Source organism: Anolis carolinensis, chromosome 1, assembly GCF_035594765.1.
Source record: "Anolis carolinensis isolate JA03-04 chromosome 1, rAnoCar3.1.pri, whole genome shotgun sequence".
In the NCBI taxonomy this organism is placed as follows: domain Eukaryota; kingdom Metazoa; phylum Chordata; class Lepidosauria; order Squamata; family Dactyloidae; genus Anolis; species Anolis carolinensis.
Window position 1 is genome coordinate 284,470,115 of NC_085841.1, and position 20,958 is coordinate 284,491,072.

At 41.6% G+C, this 20,958-nt stretch overlaps 1 protein-coding gene across 3 annotated transcripts in view; it reads right to left on the reverse strand.

Annotated features, from left to right (window-relative positions):
• The window catches only part of ano3 (anoctamin 3), a 332,479-nt gene that overhangs the window by 138,226 nt on the left and 173,295 nt on the right, over positions 1 to 20,958 (reverse strand). For all 3 annotated transcript variants that reach the window (XM_062981001.1, XM_016995634.2, XM_062981076.1), the window contains exons 2-3: positions 739 to 945; positions 514 to 585 (exon numbers count right to left, since the gene is read on the reverse strand). In XM_062981001.1, coding sequence (XP_062837071.1) covers positions 514 to 585; positions 739 to 945 — 279 coding nt within the window. The remainder of the gene's footprint in view (positions 1 to 513; positions 586 to 738; positions 946 to 20,958) is intronic.

The following is a 20,958-nucleotide window of genomic DNA, read 5'->3' on the forward strand; positions in this document are numbered from 1 at the left end:
ATGCCCAATTACAGAGGACATTCACTGTTAATATATATGCTGTTACTGTTGCTATTGTCTGGTGTTCTAATGTTAGCTGTGCACTAAAGAGACTTTCCCTAATGTACTAGTTAATGTGAGTAGTTGGCATGACCTAAAATATTTATGAAGTAATGTTACATTAAAGACTCCAATTATAAAGTAGGACAACATAGACATAATTTACCATCTTTGCGCCTCTTATCTTAACACCAGAAAGAAAAGAGAAAGGAGTAAGTGGAATAGAAAAAGGAAAGGGAGTGGAAAGAGAAAATTAAAAACAAGAAGAAGAGGAGGAGGAGGAGGAGGAGGAGGAGGAGGAGGAGGAGGAGGAAAAAGGCAGATAAAGAGCACATGAACCTTTGGAACTGCTTCAAATTATTTGTCAACAGACAGTAATTTCATTTTTCATTTCCAGTTTCAATTCTACACAAACAGAAAGAAAATGAAGTTACTTGTAATGAACTAGAAAAGAACTGGACAAGGAAAACTCACCTAAGAATGGGTCACTGTACTCTGTATTAGATAACTTTAGCAAATTACTTTCCAAGGTTTCCATCACTTTAGCTGAAATGAAAAACAACATTTTCCATCAAGGTCTTTGTTAAAAATCCCCCAAATGCCAGTCCAGCTTTGCTTCTTTGGCCTCATATATCACATTTAGTAAACCCTATCACACATTTGAAAGAATATAAATGACTTCTATAAGCAAATACTTACCTCGTTCTGAGACAACGTCAACTGTGGTGGTTGATGCACCTGCACTTACTGGCTGAGGTTGAGGTTGCACTTGATTTGGTTGAAGAAATGAGGAGTGTTTGCTGAGACTGTGGGGATGGGTTTGGCTCTGGGCTAGGCATGGTAAGGATCTTCTGGAAGGCTTCAAAGGGGGTTCTTTTACATTCTCACTCTTGCTAGTGTTCATGCCTGAAATAGATAAATAAACAACAATGAAACAGTCAGGAGAATATTAACAATGCAAACAATTGCATTATATTTGTTAAACATATAATGCAAGGCTGGTACAGATTGACTGTCCCATATCTGAAATGCTTTGGCTCATATTCCCATATTGCCGATTATTGGGATTTTTGAATACTTGCATATGCATACTGGAGATGGGAGCCAAGTCTAAACATGAAATTAATTTAGTTTCATATACAGTATTCCCTCACTACTTTGCAGTTCACTTTTCACGGATTCGCTGTTTCGCGGTTTTTCAGTAAACTCTAAAAGACTATTATAAATCTTACAGCCTAAGGAAGGGAGGAAGGAGAAGCCAACGTGAGAGAAACAGAGCCCAAGTGGCAATGGGAGGAGAAGAAGATTTATCAACACACAATTGGTTGATAAAGACTTAAAATAACTACTAAAATAATGTATAGCTATTAAAATAAATATAGCGTTCCTACTTTGTGGATTTTCACTTATTGCAGGTGGTTCTGGAACCTAACCCCCGCGATAAGTCAGGGAACACTATACATCTTGTACACATAGCCTGAAAATCATGGTGTATACAATACTTTAAATACTTTGTGCATGAAAATTAAGTTTGGGAACATTAAACCATCAGAAAACAAAAGTATCACTACCTCAGCCACCCACAATTTCAGATTTGGAAATAGTTCTAATTTCAAAATTTCAAATAAGGGATACTCAACCTATATATATAGCTGTTTCTCTCACACAAATAACACACTATTAAATCCAGAATCTGTAATAAAGGTGGATAATACCTTATTAGGAGCCATTATAAATTTGCAAAAATGTGCACTTCTCAAATTTCCCAAACTCCTCTTCAGGCAATAGGATAAAAGATTATGGAGTTGTGGATGGGAAACAAAGATGACTGGAAAAAGTCCAGATGTTTTATGATTAAACTCAGACTCAATAAAGAGATGTCAGGTCATGCAGTTATCACATGAGAGCTAGCAAAGCCCATTGGGATGGATACAATATGATTGGTCCTCTTCTCTGCAAATTTCAGGAGCTGAAATGTTTGCCTATCATTTTAAAAACCCCTCAAAGCATTAGCTCTGCTTTATATAGTATTTTTTTACAATGACAACCTATGTTGGGGTGTTCTACAAATACAACTCAATTAACTTTCTGCTGAAAGGTTGGTAGCTCCCTCTGAAGCATCCCTGAGCTCTCGACATTGGATGTGGCATCTGGAGTAGATCTGTGGAGGACTCATGAAATTGCAGCCAGAAAAAGAGGAATGCAGAATCTGTGAATCAATTTATGTTTCTGCAAAAAAAAGTGGTCTGTTTAACACTGGATTGTATTTAAAAGAGTAATAATCTGGATTACTGAACACTTTCAGAAGAGAAAGGTTTTTCTCCATGTTCCATATTTCATTGCACTTTCCCCTTTTTCCCTGCTTCAAAAAGGGTGTATGAATATTAAGACATGAAACATTTGAGGTCTACAGGGCCTCCCCTGACAACAGCCAAAGAAGGTCTCTCCCACTGGTGCGCATGAGCGGCCAGCAGCCGAGGGAGGCCTCCTAACTGCCTGCCCCTTGGAGCTATGAAGGATGCTCCATTGGGCAGGTATCAGGTGGGGGTGCAATTATTATGTGAGGAATTCTTAAATCCCCAATTTGGGGCCCCAAAAAGGGGGTGCAACTATTTTGCAAGGAAATACTGTATTTAGACAAAAACATTTTGTTGAAATTGTCATTATTTGCTATGTGCACATCACTAGCAGTTGGCAAAGTTACATATCTCTTTGGAAACTACCCCAAAGCTTCAATTGGAGAATTAATTATTTTTATGACTATAAGTGAAGATAAACAATTATTTGAAATACAGCTATAATCAATGGTTGCAAACTATACTTCCATTTTTATTTCTCAATGAATGGCCCACATCACTATCACTAGCAATTATATTCAGCAGTTCTTCAATCTACCAACTTTTCTATTACTATCAAGATTGTTGTATTTTAATACTTTATATCATTTTATCAGTCCATACAGGTGTCATCTACCATTTCTAATACATAGATTTCATACAATTTTTCACATTAGCTCTTTCTTCCATTAAAGAAGTGTGGTTTGCATCAGAGCTGTACTACTGCTATTGAAATGCATAATCACTTTTGATCTTGTGGTTGTGGCTATCATTTGCACTATAGCTTTCCTGCAAAATGAATGGCTTTGGATGACCACTAAAGATGGAGATTGTCAGCATTTTCTTCTGTAGTTCCTATTTTTTTTAAAGAAATAAATGGCTGTAATTGTGCTAGTGCAGCATTCCTCTTTTCCAGTCTGCAATCTTGCTGGTCTTCTGCTACAGTATTATGTAACATTCAATGGATTCCAGTTGGCAGCATGGAATTTTTGGATAACCAGGTTCACTAGATGCTCTGAATATACCTACAAGATAACTAAATTAGGACACTTGCAATAGAGATCTTCCACATCAGAAAAAAACAGCAAAAACCATACAACCCCCCCCCCCCCAAGAAAAATTCTGTGACCTGGGGTGATAAACAGAGTTGTTGGAAGTTTATGTTATGGAATTGTGACCGAGGCCTTGCTTCTGGTGATCCCTGGCATGTGGAGGGTGGAAATCCCATCCTCCTTGTATTCTGCTCACCAACTGAACAGACCTCTTTCACTTGATTCAGTGGTTGATCCTTAAGATGGACTACAGGCTGCTACCTGGTAAGGTGGACTTTGAATACATAGGATTAGTGAATGTAAAGCAATTAGAGATTTGTTACACTAGGTTATGGATCCATAATTGCAATACTGGATACCAGTCAGTATTTTTGGTGACAAAAAAACAAATAAACACTGGGAGATAGAACAGCAGTAACATCTTATGTTCTATTATGAAAACCTTGTGTGAAAATGTCCTTACTCTTTGTAATGCTCTGATGTGAAGAGGCATAGAAACAGAAGCCATTTGACACTGGTCTACAGGAAGAAGTATTGTGCTTGAGAAATTTTCGGTAACATTTTATTAGTTTTTAATTAATAAAAAACACATAAATACACCTATTGTAGTACCCTGTTATGAGTGGTTGAAAAGTTATTTAACTGAGATCAAAAAATGATATCGCAGAAGCAGAAATTGTGATGTCCTTCTATTTGTGCAACATCATATTTGGATTCTAGCCAAAATACATTATAGCTTCTTACATGATGAGTAATACAACTCACTTTGATGGTTACATTTTAATCCTTTGAAGATGTGCCCATTACAAGATAAAATTAAATTACTACCATGGAAATTAGGTAAACTTATGAGATCCTTGAAAATGCAGCCAAAAGAGATTGAGAGTGGAATATAGGAGCGCCATATTCCACTTGTCAAAATATAGTACTTACTATCATTTTCTTTTATTTTCTAAAATAGAAAAATAGAAAAGTGCCTGATGATTTGTGGTCATCATTGGATTAATGTTACAAGTGAAGCTTTGAAAAACAAAACTGAAAAGCTGTAAAATAAATTTAAAGGCATTAAGTCAGATGGCTTTGTGGCACCTGAGTTGACAGTAATTTATTTTCAAAAGTATTAAATCATATTTCAGTGCAAGTTGCCAGCAAACGTAGTAATCATTTGGGGAATAGCAGAATAAAATTATTGCTAGTGGTTAATATAAGTCCCAAAACATAGCTTTATTGTGATTGATTTTTATTTGTTATTTAGTCTCTTGCTGAAGATACAATCTGTTTATTAAACGTTAACTCTGTAAAACAGAGATGAGCAATTGTGACCTTTTAGATTTTCTTGACCTACAATTTCCATGAGCGGTTGCCAGCATAGTCAATGTTAAGGATGATGGGATTTGCAATTCAAAACCATTTTAGTGGGCTGCAGTTGTATCCTTGCCATAACAAATTCATATTTATTTCCAGTATTTATATTTATTTACATTTAAAAAATTCTACCCCACCTTTTATCAAGAGGACTTAAGATAGCATATAAGTGAAATTAATCAAAACAACTTTAAAGTTTTAAACAATTCAAATAACTTTAATAAGATAGACACATATTAAATATAATTAACAAATTAATTAATGCATGAGGCTCAAAGCTACATCTATGCACAAATGTTTGCTACTGTTTTTCAAAAGTTCATTGTCCCAATGCTATGTGAACGTGAGAAATGAGAACATTGATCCAGGCACATAGTAGCTTGTGGTGATACTACAGCAAAATGAATTGGCAGATATAATCTCTATGGTACTACTAAAATGTTAAGAATATTTATACTATTCCATGTCCTATTCATATGAGAGATTCCTGTGAACTCTTTATGTCACCCTTTTTTGACATAAAAGCAGGTCACAGAGACACAACGAAACACACCAGAAGTTCAATTAAGTAAATGAAAACAACAAGTTTGAAGGCTGTTTTGCTGCTCAATGGCAATATCTACCCTTCTAACCTGTCAGACATGCTGTTCATATGAAAGAATCAGATGAGAACATGCGACTTCTGCTAAACTGCCTACAATACTCTAAGCACAACTGGAAATTTGTATGGTGATCTTAATGTACCGGTAGTTGTAATTCTACTGGGTCTGCAGCTTGGTTACACAAAGTGGGATGGGAGAAGCATCAGGAGACAGGGACTTGAATGGAGTAGAGAGAAAAGGTAGCTTAACATTTTTCATTATCTGATGTTTTTCACCCCAGTTCGCCACCTGAAATTGCCATGAGTACAGAAATTCTGTTTCTGAATAGGGAAATTTGTCTTTGAATCGATAAACCTAACAGAGTCAAGTAGAACAGAATATTCTCTCTCTCTCTCATATAGGGCACTGAAGAGCAGAGTGAATTATTCTATTCTTTTGACAGCCAGGCAATTGAGGTCAGAAAATAATGATGAGATAAGCACTAGCTAACTTCACATACCTGGGCCCTTATTTTAATGATTTAAAGTAATGACAAACATTCTTGGTTTAGGTACATATGGTAATACTCTGTGCAGGTCCATTAGGCCCGGGCTGTGGCGCAGGCGGGAGAGCAAGCCAGTGCAATTAACTGCAATGAATCACTCTGACCAGGAGGTCATGAGTTCGAGGCCCCTCGGATCCTATGTTTGTTTGTCTTTGTTCTATGTTAAAAGGCATTGAATGTTTGCCTATATGTGTAATGTGATCCACCCTGAGTCCCCTTCGGGGTGAGAAGGGCAGAATATAAATGCTGTAAATAATAAATAAATAAATGAGGCATGGTGCCAATTAGTACAGACAAGAGTAGACATCATTATGTTAGAATATAAAAGGCTATGAAGTACAACTATAGGGTCACTAGAGGATGTGCCTGACAACTAATGAAACAGGGTCTCTTTCTACTCTGGCTGGTTGAACATGGAATGGAAGAAATGGGATTCATCATCAGAGGAAGCAATTATGTATTTCCTCTTTTACTGAGTCCTTGTGGGTGTGCTGAGTGTGGTCCTTGTTCCCTATACTCTCAAGGTCCCTTAAGGAGATCCTTGACTGGATATGATGGGAACAAAGGACTAATCTCCCTCCCCAGAATGTATCCAATCCCACAGAAAACTGTCAAAATGTGTGGCAAAGAAGCATTATAAAAGATCCTGCATCACACCCAAAGTACAGGCATTGCTAAAAAATCAGAGGTGAGCATTGGTATATTGGAAGAAATTCAAAGTCTCAATGTAGGCTTAGCATTAAGGAAACATATTTATGCTCCCCTGCTTCATAAAGTGATTTTCTAGGCTGGGGTCACTCAGACCAGCTTAGACAATTTTCATACCATATTATTTGGTACCTGGAAAAAATAAGCTGTTCCCCCACATGAAAGGAAGTCTCTACAAAATTTGGGTAGAGATTATAGGATAAAATTATAAAAAATTTCCTAGTGGTCTTCGGGCTACACATAGAAAATTGACCTGTTTCAGATCTTGTTTCTACTCCAAAGTATATCCTTATTACTTTGTGCAATCGGAAGCAGGACATTGGCTGATCTCTTTCCCACAGTGTCTCTCCTTTTACTTTTTCCCATCAAATGCCTGCTTGATCTCTTTCCTTCTTAACATCTTCTCTTTCTACTGGTCCATTTGTACAATGGAAGAAGTGGGACAGAAGAAGAATAGGAAGTCATTTTCAGTCAGTTCTGGTGTGTTCAAGGAGGGCTTTACTTCTTTGGAATGGATAAAAATCAGAATAAATAATTTAACAGTTGAAATAGAAGAATGTGTGAGGAAAGCTTGATTAAGAACCAGTGCTTTTTTCTTTGAGCCAGGAAATAGAAAACATAGACCCAAATCTCACAGCTTGGGCTGTGGCTCAGGCTGGAGAGCAAGCCAGCTGTAACCAGCTGCAATGAATCACTCTGACCAGGAGGTCATGAGTTCGAGGCCCGCTCGGAGCCTATGTTTGTCTTGTCTTTGTTCTATGTTAATAGGCATTGAATGTTTGCCTATATGTGTAATGTGATCTGCCCTGAGTCCCCTTCGGGGTGAGAAGGGCAGAATATAAATGCTGTAAATAAATAAATAAATAAATCATTAATATCTCATAAGCTTGATAGTTTCAAATGGCCATTGATATTTTGTCCAGATTTAGTGGAAGATGAATATCTTATCAGGAGGAGATTTCTTAGCAGACAGAAATGCATTTCCTCCTTACCAGGCTTAAACTTTTGATTCAGCTAAGTGAAATAAGAGAAAAAAAATGCAGATGCAATGTATCCACCTGAAGGAGTTGTACTTGCCTAGATATGCTTGCTTCCTTATACTCAATGCACACAATCCACTGTCCAATATCTCAACAATGTCATAAATTCCATAAGGATTTTTCTTTCAAAAAAATATTTTGATTACTGAGAGTAAAACACTGGGCTACTGATATACAAGTAGCAATTTCTGGCTTTCTGTTTTCTTTAATGGAATTTAATTGGCCTGACTGTATGCTGAGTTGCAAATTAAAATCTGAATGAATCTCTCACACAGCTTACAATCAAATGCCCTATTACCAAAATGAGTATTAATGGTTGACTACTTCACACTTACACAATTGGCTATCAGTAATAATATTTAGACCTTAGCATTTTTAAACTGGCATTTATGCAGGAATTTCCTGAGAGCCAAATAAACATTAATCAAATCAGAAGCAGTTTTTGTAGATTTAGACAAGAACCAGGGAATTTGTTCAACAATAAAAAAATATTTTGTCAGACACCTGAAGTGAGAAATTCCGTTAAATTGAAACTCTCATCAATATACAGTAGAGTCTCACTAATCCAAGCTAAACGGGCCGGCAGAAGCTTGGATAAGCGAATATCTTTGATTATAAGGACTGATCAAGGAAAAGCCTATTAAACATCAAATTAGGTTATGATTTTACAAATTAAGCAACAAAACTTCATTTTATACAACAAATTTGACAGAAAAAGTAGTTCAATACGCAGTAATGTTATGTTGTAATTACTGTATTTATGAATTTAGCACCAAAATATCACGATATATTGGTAACATTGACTACAAAAATGGCTTGGATTATCCAGAGGCTTGGATAAGCGAGGCTTGGATTAGTGAGACTCTACTGTACTTGGAAAGCTTTTGATCTCCTTCTCCTTTTCCTTTTCCTATTCATTTCTATCCCTTCCAAGTTATTGAAACCAATACAGATCAAAATATGAAAAATGTCAGTTTATCAGTTATGTATACAATTAAAAAACAACTCAATGATCTATAGAGCCACAAATCAATTGAAATTCATTACCATTTAAAATTCATTAACATTTAAAATATAAATTTCATTAAAAGATAGTTGCCCATGAGATTTCATTACAGAACTAGCTTGTATTCTGTGTACATCCCAAGTGATACAATCAATATTGTTCTCAACTTTTTAAATGTAAATAAACCAGTAATCCACTGTCTGCTTATGTGCACACATTGCTGTTTTTTTTAAATAACTCCCTGATTGCACCATAATGTCACAAATAGCTTTTGAAATTCTGCTTTAATTTCAGCAGGGATTTTCACCTCCTTTACAACAAATCAAATACAAAATGCCTTTGGAATCTGGCATTAAGTGGCTGGTTCTCTGGGGAGATATGTTGCTTTCACTCACAATTTAGCTCATGATCAGTACAGTCCTGACTCAAAGCTGTGCTGAGGAGGTTAAGATGAGTCACCACAGTCTTTTCAGCTAATTTCAGAGAACCACCAACAGTAGAGCCTGCAGAACAGCTCCACTGACTAAAATTTGCTAGCATAAGGTACAAAAAAAGAGAGAGAGAGAGAGAGCAGAGAAGGGACAGGATAAAGAAGGAATTGGGTTAGATCAGATTCAGACCTCCGCTAGCCTTGGCACACAACCACAAAGCTAGCACAAAGTTAGGGCAAGAAAAGCGTAGACTAGGGTTATTTCCAACAGTCTAAGGATGGGGTGGATTTGGATTCTGTATGGTGTATGCTAGACAAATTTTAGCTCACAGAACCCTTAGCACTCCACATCACCTGCATGTCCATCACACACTGGAAAAGTACTTTTCCGGCATGCTCCCATGCTGTCCCCATGATTTCTAATCTGAACACAGGTTCCCATGTTCAGAATTCCCCTTCATAGAACATTTCACCGATGCAGCAATTGCAGAACCCCTTCGGAAGTAGCCGTACATCACATAGCTGGTTGCATTAGAGAAGTCTTCTGGGATTGGTAATTTTACTAATGTGATGAGGTCCTGATGAGCCTCAGAGTATATCTGATCTTAGAAGTTAAGCAAGGACAGTCCTGGGTAGTACTTGGATGAGAGACTACCAACAAATGCTAAGTACCGTGGGCTACATTTCAGTAGAAAGAACTGGCAAAACTATCTCTGAGAATTCCTTGTCTAAGAAAGTTGTATGAAATTCATGGGGTCCGTAAGTCTACAGGGAACTTGAATGGGCATACACACATCCAAGGTAATAGAATATGTTTTGCTACCAGCTAAATGCTGATGTGGCTTGAGGGTGTAGAAAGTGTGTGAATTTCCTTTTTTTTTTTTGGAAACCAAGGAATATATTATAAAATGACATATTCCACTGCTTATCATTTCAAAAACAACTTAATTTAATGGCTGTGATGCTCCTGCTGTATGATTTGTGAACATGAAAGCATTTCATAAAGGCAGAATTGCTAAACAAAAAGATTTGAGAGTAATGTTCATCCTGCAATGATTATACCATATGGATGCTCTGTAGGAGAACACATGAAATATCTTTTTATTGTCTCTGAGGACTGCTTCCTGACCTTTCCTCAGTCTGATCTTTAAAGGAATACATAATGAATACAGCACTGGCTCATGAAGATACAGTGTATACTATACAAATAATATTACGTCATTTTATGACAGAAAGTAAGTCTTTATCTACTAGATATATGTATGCTCAGAAGACTTATTCATATAGAAATACATTCTTCATCTTCATCTTCATCTTCTTCTTTTATTTCTTACCCGCCTCTCCCCACGGCTTGAGGTGGGTCACAGTAAATAAAACCAGGTGTCATCTTCATAGATCCAATGGCCATACTGGTTGTGAACAGTAGTTCTTTTAAAGTAATTTTTCCATATCATGCTATATCATGCAAGTGTTCATCTCTTATTTGGTTGAATAAATTAGAAAAGTTGCTTAACCTTAATTTTGATTATTATGATCTTGCTGATTGTTCTATGAATTTGCATGCAGTGGTAATCATATATGAAAGGAGATATCCACATACCTCCCTCCTCCCCCAATGGTGTTTCTGCTATATTGATTACAAATTTTAACTGGATCTTTTAACTGATTCTATTTTAACAGAGGTTGTTTTATCCAATTTATATGTCTCGTTTATGTAATGTTATTATTGTTTCCATGTTGATGTATTTTATTTTATGTATTTTATGTGTGGTATTTTGTAAGCCATCCAAATCCCTATGGGAGATGGTGGTGGGGTATAAATAAAGTTTTATTATTATGATAACGATAACTAAATACCAAAAGTGATGTTATGTAGAAGATACAACAAACTTGTTTTCTGCTGCTCCAGAGACAATGAAATCAAATTACAAGAAAGGAGATTCAACCTAAACATTAGGAAGAACTCTTGACTACAAGAGTTGTTTTGATACTGGAGTAGACTGCCTTGGAGTGTGGGCTACTCTATTTCTTTTTTTTAGAATGCTTTAATTGTGTATTCCTCCACAGCAACAAGTTAGTCTAGATGATCTTTGTTTTACCTTCTAGCCTATGATTTTATGGTTATATGAAGGTATAAAACATGAGAAATTTCAGGAAGAAACACCAATTTTCACACATGAAGTGGTAGAAGTAAAAATGTGGCCTAAAAGCTACAAGAAAGAGTAAATGTGTGACACCTAACCATTTAAATTAAATTCTTCTCATGGAAGAGACTCCCATGTCCCATCCTATATTGTGAAGGAGTGAGCTCTGGCAGATTATCCACACAATTCTTTTGGGGGTGGATATTGGCAGCTAAACTTCAGGGGAAGGGGTGGTATGATCAAATTTTCTTACATTAATTTGTCATAGTTCTGCAAGTTTTAGAATTTGATATCAGGGACATCACCAAATAGAAGTTTGTATCCTTGATTTACATAGAAAGAATGTCACTAGCTGGCTTCTTTAGATCTGATTTGTTTTTGTTTTTGTTTTTTGTTTTGGACACTTTGGTTCTCAGCATTACTCAGTCTCAGATTTAGTTTGTTTTTTTTATGTCTCCGATTTAGATGTCAATATACACATGAACTTTCCACTCCACTTATTAGGCTCACTAATCAGAAAAGCAAAACATCTCTGCTGGTATAATTTCTCATGCATAAACCGTTTTCTACAGATAGAGAATTAAATCGAATACCAGTTGCAAACACCATTGATCTGAAATCTTATGCAAAAGATTTACGCCCCTGAGTTTCCTCTCTGATGTTTCCTAATTGCATCGCTTTAGGGATTTTACATTTGGCAGCAGTATGCCGGCAACAGTACCATTTTCCAGGAATATAAGCAGAACAGATGAAGAGATGCATTTTTGAACATAGTTGGTTTATTTTTAATGGATTTTTTTTTCTTGGGCTGACGCATCAGAATGTGTCATTCTTTTTAAAGCTTTGTGGAGAATGACATCAATAATGTGTTACAAAATGTATGCCTGCCTAGGCTTTGATTTGTTACTAGCAATGAAGACTAGTCTAGCAAGAACTATGTGTACAGAGAAGCAGGCTTCCGTGTTTATAGCTATAGTGAGATGGGGACATGCATAAAAAGCATTTGTGATGTGAAGGAAATTGTGGTATTCACTCTCCTGAAGGGAACCTCCCTTGAACAAAAGATGAGAGCCATCATCCCATTTCAAATTTCCCTTTTCTGGACATGATGCTTGAGTGGTTGTGTTGTGACTGCGCCTTCGGGGACTGTGAATGATAGTGGTGAGATCAGGAGAGGAAGGAAAAACCCTCGTGAGGAGGGCTCGTTGGAGGATTTGTACAGAAAGAGAATTAGGGATCTCGATGGGGAGTCTTCTGAGGAAGATTCAGATGGGGAGTCTGTGGAAGAAATAGATGCTGGGGAACAGGTGGTGGCTGAAGAAGTGGGCACTGACTGGGCACGGGCACCGGAGATACCTGGGGAGGAATCGGGGCCCATGGATACTGCTGGCTCTGGGGAAACTTGGGTATCTTCAGAAGCAGACCCCACTTGGTCTGCTTGGAGGAGTGAGGATGGATCCTCAGGTGTGCATGGAGCTGGGCGTGGGCAGGTTGATTGGGATTCTGATGAAGAATTCGGGACACCCGACCCACGGATGTTAGCTGTGTGGAGTTTTGATTCGGATTAAGGAATTGGGACACCTGCTCTTTGGGCGTTGGTGTTTGGACCAGGGGGATTGGGATAAATTGGGAATGTTTAGCCACTTTACTTTGCATGTGGCAAGGTGTTGCTGGGCGCCACTGGGACTCCTGTACGTGTTATTGAAGACTGCACTGGGACTTTGCTTCAGATGTAAGTTAACCTGGGTTGTTCTGCAACGGAGGGCTGGAACTGTGTGGGTTTTCCTGGACTGCACTGTTATTACTATTTTGCATTAGCTGCTGTTGCCTCCCTTGCCTTGGCTCTCTGTGCCATCCCGCTTTGTGAACTTGAATTGATGACTACAACCCCTGGACCTTGGACTGGAACTCGACTCTCCTAAACGCTACTCAGCGTCGCTCTCTAATTTGTGTCTACCTACGGCTCTCAACTCCTGGCTTGCCTCCCGACCCTGTTGCTGCCTCCTTTCCTGACCCTGGACCGACCTGATGATGTCTCTTCGCTTCGTTCCTTGAGCTCCTGGTGTTGCCTGCACTCTTGAAGCAGATTATTGCTGCTCCTCCTGCTTTGACTCCGGACCGGTTTGACGACGTCTCCTTGCTCTGCCCCTTTAATTCCTCGGCTTGGTGCTGGCCTCAGCAGCGGCTTGGAGCCGCTTTCCCCTTTCGCACCAGCCTTCCAGTTTGTTTACTTTTTGCTCTCAGTGGAGAGCTCCTTTGCCGAGTTTGGGTTCCCGTTTGGAGCTTTAAGTTTGTATCGCTAGTTTGGGACTTTGGGGAGCTTTTTGGGAGTTTCCAAGTCTTTGCTTTGTTTTGGCTACTTATTCCAAGCCAACTCAGAATGTTTTGAGTCGAATTGAAGAACCTTTAGTTTAATCTGGATTATTTGCTTGAATAATCTGGTTTATTTGTTAAAGCGTATTTTCTGACATATTTTTGTTTGGACTGCTTAATAACACTGAGAGTTAAGGGTTTTAAGCCATCTTTTATGTTTGTGACTAATTTTTGGGCTATTTCTTGAATAAAGTCTGTTTTGCTCTCTAATTGGCATCCGACTTTTGATAGGTTGGCCAGCTTCTTGTGTTCTTGGAGGAAATAGATATTTGTACCTATTTCAGTCAGCTTTCAGGCCAGGATATAATGCTTTAGTTGCCTTGATAGATCACCTACTTTGGGAGAAAGACTAGAGGAATATTATCCTGTTGATCTTTCTAGATCTCTCAATCACTTTTGATACCATTGATCATGGTATCTTACTCGATTGGCACTGTGAGGTGGGAGAAGGAGACACTAATTCTGCTCCTATCTAAAGGTCCATTTCCAGACAGTAGCACTGAGGGAATTCCTGTTCAGCCCCATGGCAATTAAGCTGTGGGGTGCCACTAACATGGTATTGACCAAGTCTGTATGAATATCTATGTGAAACCACTGGGAGGTGTAATTGCCATAGGATGTAGTGATGGCCATCAGATCAGATTACTTTAAAAGAGAGTTAGACAAATTCAAGGAGGAATTTCACTTTCCAAGATTACAAGTAATTATGGCAATGCTTTACACCAGTGTCAAAAGTGGAGAAGAGAAACTATAGACCACCAATTACAATGCAGTCTGATCCCTGCCACATTCACAGTTGAGGACCTTCATATAGAAACACCAGAGGAACTCCAAGTAGCCAGCTACTGGTCAAAGGACATTTAATATAATGCCAAGTTTTTAAACTTCGTTAGTGTTTTTAAGTACATTAGAACTGTACCTTTGGTTTGCTTCTGACACGATAAATAAAAATAAGTGTCAAAAGTGTCCATCACTTTAGACACTGGAAGTAAAGCATTGCCATAATTACTAGTAAAATCCCCATATCACATAATTGCTTCTGACTTAATATACGAGAAACTGAAGGAATGGCTGAATGGAAATAAGAGGAAAGAGGCAATGACATACAATGAGCTACAGTCAATAAATATACTGGGACTGACCAGTCTTCATGGGGGATACTTTTCATTGGTATCTTGCGCCAGAGATTAATGACTTAATAAATCAAATTTATGAATGAAAACTTTTGATGATAATGAAATGCATCTCAATGGAATTGTTTACATTTAATACTCCAATTCTGCTAGTAAATATTTGATATATGCTAGAGTGCAGGGCCATAGTTAGAATTTGGGGGGGTCGAAACTTTTTTTTAGCGAATCATGAAGAATAGCTCCATAATGCAAAATAATTTAGAAATCAGGCTCTGTCAATAAACTTCAGTGGACACTCAAGACAGATACATTTCAGTGGACATTCATGGGGATTTGGTTAACCAGTTAAAATTCATGAGTAAACCAGGTTTTTTTAAACCTGAAAATTTGGGGGGGGGGGGTTGAATTCCCCCCCCTTGGCTACAGCCTTGCTAGAGTGCAAGAATAGCTCTTCTCTAAGATTACAGTCCAGTTACTTCAGCTTAGAAAAAGTGATATGCTTAGTCATGTATTGGTTTTGAGCCTGACACTGGCAACTGTTTGATTATGGTATTGACATAATGCTGAGTCAGATAAGCTAAGATTTCCATATTCCAGTTCCTCAAATCCAGACATCTAAGTTGTATATTATTGCAAGTTATTATATATATGCATATTTTAATGCCATATTGTTACATTTCAAATTCTAATTATGAAAACTAATGTATGAGTTGTTGCATTTTTACCTACCACTATATTTTATGGTGCCATGGTGCTATAAGCTTTCTTTCAGAGGAAGGTAGTGGCAAAACCATTTCTTGCCTAAGAAAACCCTATGAAATTCATGGAGTTGCCATAACTCAAAAGATGACTTGAAGGCACTTATAAAACATCATTAAAAAAGAAGAAAAAGAATAGCAACGGTTCTTCTGAGATAACAAATAGTAATATTCTTTAAAACTGTGTTCAAATTAGCCAGACTGTAGATTTTGAAGTCCTAAAATAGACCTTTGGTGTTACTTTGCATGGTTGATCTTGCATTCTTTTTTGGCTTGATAATCCCACTCCTATTTGTCTCAGGATCTGGAATTTATCTCACCCCACCACCCCTTTATATTCTTGATTAAGATGTCCTACTTAGTGCTGCCATTTCAGGCATAGCTTTTGGGTATCACAAAATGGTCTGAAAACCTCCCAAATTATTATTATGTACCCTAGCCATACAAATGTTATATTATGGATTTCTCTAGCAGCTTAGACAGATGGGCTCTGCCCAAAAGACAGTGCCGCCGATTTAGAAGATAACAGATGCCGCAATTTGGCAATGGCTTCCAGTTCCAGAAAGCCTAGACTTTTCCTCCAAATTCTTCCCTTGGGACTCCTTTTCCAGCAAAGTCCTCCTTCTCACCTGCTGGTCTTTTTCATTTCTAAAACTATTCACTGCCCTTTGAAGCCCATATCTATCAATAGAAATTATTAGTATGAGGCACATACTAATTTCATGTTGCACTCACCCTACTTTTGAAAACAAGCAAACAGATATAACTAAAATGGTCCATTAAACATTCCTTTCTATGTTGCGGCTTGGAGGAGGAGGACCACCAGCCAGCTAGGAGGAGGATCGCCAGCCAGGGTCGACAGCCGACAGGACGAGGACGAGCGGCGAGTTGAAAATCAAAAACTTTTTCAACTGACGGAGGCGGTGAGGCGGCGGGCAAGGAGTTGGTGGGGGCTGCGCCGGGGACCAGCTTGCCTTGCCGGGAGCTTTCAGCTCGGCCCCATTTCAAGCTCGGGCCTCCGGTTTTGCACCAGGTGTACGCGCCAGGCTCGGGCAGCTGGTCTTCGGGCCTTCTTTGGCCTCTCTTTTCTTCTGCCGGGCTACCACGCCAGGCTTTAGCAGCCAGCATTTAGGCCTGCACCACCTTTCCCAGGTCAACCCCCCCCCCCCTCGGGCATCTCCTCCTGGCATCTCGTTCACCTTTGTCCTCCCAGCAGTGATCAGGCATCTGGCCTCAACTGCTTAGGCCCGACGCCACAGGCCCGCCACACCATGCTGCCGAGCGCGGGGTCCTAGGGGCCTCTGCATGCAGTTACAAAAAAAAAAAAACCCTCCAAGCTCTCATGCTTCCGCTCCGCCTGGCCCAAGCGCCAATCTCAGGCCATGCCGACCCGGCCGCAGGCAGGGGGCGCCGCTCACTCTTGAATGCTCCTAGTGCGGGCCCCATTTCAGGTTCAGGCCTTGCGTTCCCCCGGGCTGCCCGATAGACCCGAGCTTTCTGCACTAGGCCAGGAGCTGCATATATCAGAGGGGCGTTCCTTTGGGCCAGGGGGGCCTTTCTCTTTGTCACTTTCACAACGCAGTCAAAAGGCGCGCGGCATGCCTCCGCCACCACGCACATCAGGGGGTCTTGGCCTATGTGGGCATTTTCACCGTATTCGCCCCCCCCCCCCACCGTACACTTCCGCTCGGGCCCAGCCCTGGGGCCCTCTTGTACGGGCTTGCCTTACATTCGGAGGCTAAGCTGGGACGGGCCTGGGTCAGAGCAGGGAGGGGAGGTTCTGGTTTATCCAAGGCAATTTTGTAGCCAATGTTTTCAATACATAGGACATTTTGGTGCAAAATTCATAATACAGCAATTACAACATAACCTTGCATATTGAACTATTTTTTCTGTCTGTTGTGTTACATCACGTTTTGGTGTTCAGTTTGCATAATCATGACCAATTTGATGTTTACAAAAGGTCCATCGCTGGCCATAAGCAACCACGTGCATCGGTAACGGGGCCCTTCTCATTATATTATGCAGCCCCGGCCTCAAGGGGAAGTTGTTTTTCTCTTCCGTATTCCCATGCAGGGCTATGGCACCTAGAAAGAACACCAAGGTGGCAGCAGCTGTAAAGGAATTACCGGCTAGAGCAGCGAGGCCGTCCAGGACTAAGGCAACTGCGGACCGCGAGGCCAGAAGGAAGACACCTAGTAAAGCTCCCGACAGCGAGGCCAGAAGGAAAACACCTAGTAAAACACCTGCGCGCAAGGAGGCTTCCAAGCGCGCTGGTAAGCAGGAGGCGGGTGCTTTGGAGGGGATATCCAAAAACCTCGCCCGCCTGGTCGATAGGATGGGCAAACTCGAGTTTAGAGTTTATCAAAGGTCTGAGGGGGTTCCAGCATCTCCGCAAAGGGAAGAACAGAGGGGGAGGAGGCGCGCTAGAGACAAGGACGTTTCCAGAACGCCCTCGATCAGTCCGGCGTCCAGTGGCGATGACTCCATAGCAGTTACCGAGCAGACCGATCGGAGCGGAGGCAGCGCTCGCAAGAAGTCTCGCAGGTCCTCAAGGCGCTGTTGCCAGAACACTTCGGACAGCGACTCTGCTGAGAGTGAGTATGCTCAGGTTGACCTAGTTGACAGAGATAACTATTGGAGGACAGCGGCTCTTGTGCAGGGACTCCCCGAATGGGCCATCAGGGATAGAACTGAAACAGCGGCAGCGTTGGTAGCCCCGTGCGGTGCTTGGGGCAAGCGTAAGGCTCCTGCTCCTGCGCTACCCGGCCCCTTCCAGGACAATGAAGATCCACCAGGCACACACTTGTCTCCTCGCATCATCAGCAAGATACTAAAAGGCTATTACGTGGACGTTTTTTCACTCTTAAAACCAGAAGGGGAGGAAGGTAGGGAGCCCCCATCAAAAGGCAGACGCAGGAAAGGGGACAAAGTTAGACCGGTGGAGCAAAACTTCGTAAACTGGATGGCCGGTTTCTCAGAATACTTAGGTGTTGTAGCCACATCTTTCCCTGACCGAGCCTGGCACCTGGCTAACCATCAAAAGACAGTTGCCAAGGCTAGGAGAATGGCAGGGGAAGCAGCGGCCATTGCCTATGACGAGGCCTTCAGAAAGCGAGCGTCCCAGAGCGCTAGGGTGAGATGGGATCTCAAAAACCATGACATCTGGCTCACGGAAGTCGGCCCCAGCATAAAAAGCAAGTCAGAGGCGGGCAGGTCTGACCGGGGCTGGGGCAGAAAGGACAGCAGGCGGGCGGTGTGCTGGGAGTTCAATTTGGGAAAGTGCCAATGGGCACGCTGCCAGTTTGATCATGTTTGTGAATACTGCACAGGAAACCACACCAAGATGACTTGCGGAAAGCTTGGCAGCAACGGGCAGCCCTTTCGGTCAGGCCGGGCTGGTGCCCAGCCCGGTTTCAAAAAAGAAGGAGGCGCATCTAACGGGAGCAGCTCCGGTCGCACCAAGTAACACCCTCAACACTATCTGGACACTAGCTCACACCCCTGTGCGCCTCGCTGCCATGCAGCCATGGCTGAAGGCGTATCCCCTCAAGGCTGCAGCATCATTTTTACAGGAGGGTTTTTCCCTCGGCTTCCGGATACCATCTGAAGGTCCCAGAACCGCATTCACCTCGGGCAACCTAAAATCGGCAGCCCAAATGCCTGAGGTCCTCAGTAGCAAAATTGCCAAGGAATTAGAGGCAGGCAGGATCGCGGGACCTTTCCAGGCGCCACCTCTTGAAAACTTTTGAGTTTCCCCGTTAGGGGTGGTGCCTAAGAAGGCAGCGGGCGAATACCGCCTTATCCATCACCTATCTTACCCAAAGGGTTCATCAGTCAACGATGCCATCCCCCCCGAGTTATGTTCGGTCAAATACGCTTCATTTGACCAGGCTGTTAATTTGGTACTGGAAAAAGGTCCACATGCCCTTATGGCAAAATGCGACATCCAGTCAGCATTCAGGCTACTCCCCGTCAACCCGGCGGATTTCAATTTGTTGGGTTTCAAATTCAATGAACAATGGTATTTTGACAAAGCCATGCCCATGGGCTGTGCCGTCAGCTGTGCTGCCTTTGAAACTTTCAGTTCCTTTTTGGAATGGGTAGCAAAGACTTTTGCTAGGTCCAAGTTTATCACTCACTACCTTGACGATTTCCTTTTTGTGGGCAGCAGGGGGAGTGAGGAATGCGCACACCTTCTCCGGACATTCAGGGCCATGACCATGGCCTTCGGCATACCATTAGTTAAAGAAAAGACGGAGGGCCCCTCAACCAGCATCACCTACTTAGGGATACAATTAGACTCCATTCTGGGCGTATCCCGCCTGCCTGAAGACAAACTGTCTAGGCTTAAGGGATTAGTTGGCGAGGCCATCGTCAGGAAGAAAGTCACGCTCAGGGAGTTACAGGCCATCTTAGGGCACCTCAATTTCGCTTGCAAGGTAGTATCACCAGGGAGGCCTTTTTGTGCCCGTTTAGCGCGGGCCACCGCTGGGATCAGCGCCCCGCACCACCGAATCAGAATCACACACGGCATGCGTGAGGACCTAAGGGTATGGCTGGAATTTTTGGACAGGTTCAATGGTGTTGCCATTTGGCAGGACAAATGGGAGCCAGGGAACGAACTCCAAGTACACTCGGATGCCGCAGGCAGCAGCAGCTTCGGAGTATTCCTTCAGGGTCATTGGTGTGCGGCTAGGTGGCCGGACAGCTGGGCTGGGGGCAGCATACTGCACGACCTCACCTTCCTCGAGTTTTTTCCCATTTTAGTGGCCGTGCGAACCTGGACCGACCAATTCAGGAACAAGAGGGTGCGGTTTTGGTGTGACAACCAGGCCGTAGTCAGGGTCATCAACAAACAAAAATCAAAATCCCCTAGGGTCATGAGGCAATTTGTACTAACTTGCTTGGAAGCTAACATCACTTTCTTAGCCCAATATATTCCAGGTGTGCACAATGAAGTAGCGGATGCATTGTCCCGTTTCCAGGACGACAGGTTTCGGTTGCTGGCACCAGAAGCAGACCTTCAGCCCACCACTTTCCCACAGGAGCTGTGGATCCTTGGAGAGGAGAGGCCTGGTCGGAACTGATGCTAACCATTGCCCCTGCGACTAGGAAGGCCTACCGCGCGGCGGTGGCCAAATTCATGAAATTCAGGCTGGAGACGGGGTACGGCAGCAGATGGCCAACCAACGAGGATGTAGTCCTACACTTCATCATCCACCAGAAGAGGGCCAAAGTCTCAGCACATGCCATGCGTCGGCAACTGGCAGGTATCGCCTTCCACAGCAAGGCAGCTGGATGGGGCGACCCATGCAACAACTACAGAATGAGGAAACTACTGAAAGGATGGAGCAAGTGTTCACCGATGCAGAAAGATGGCAGACGCCCCCTCTCTTACAACATCCTCAGCAGGCTCATCTCATCA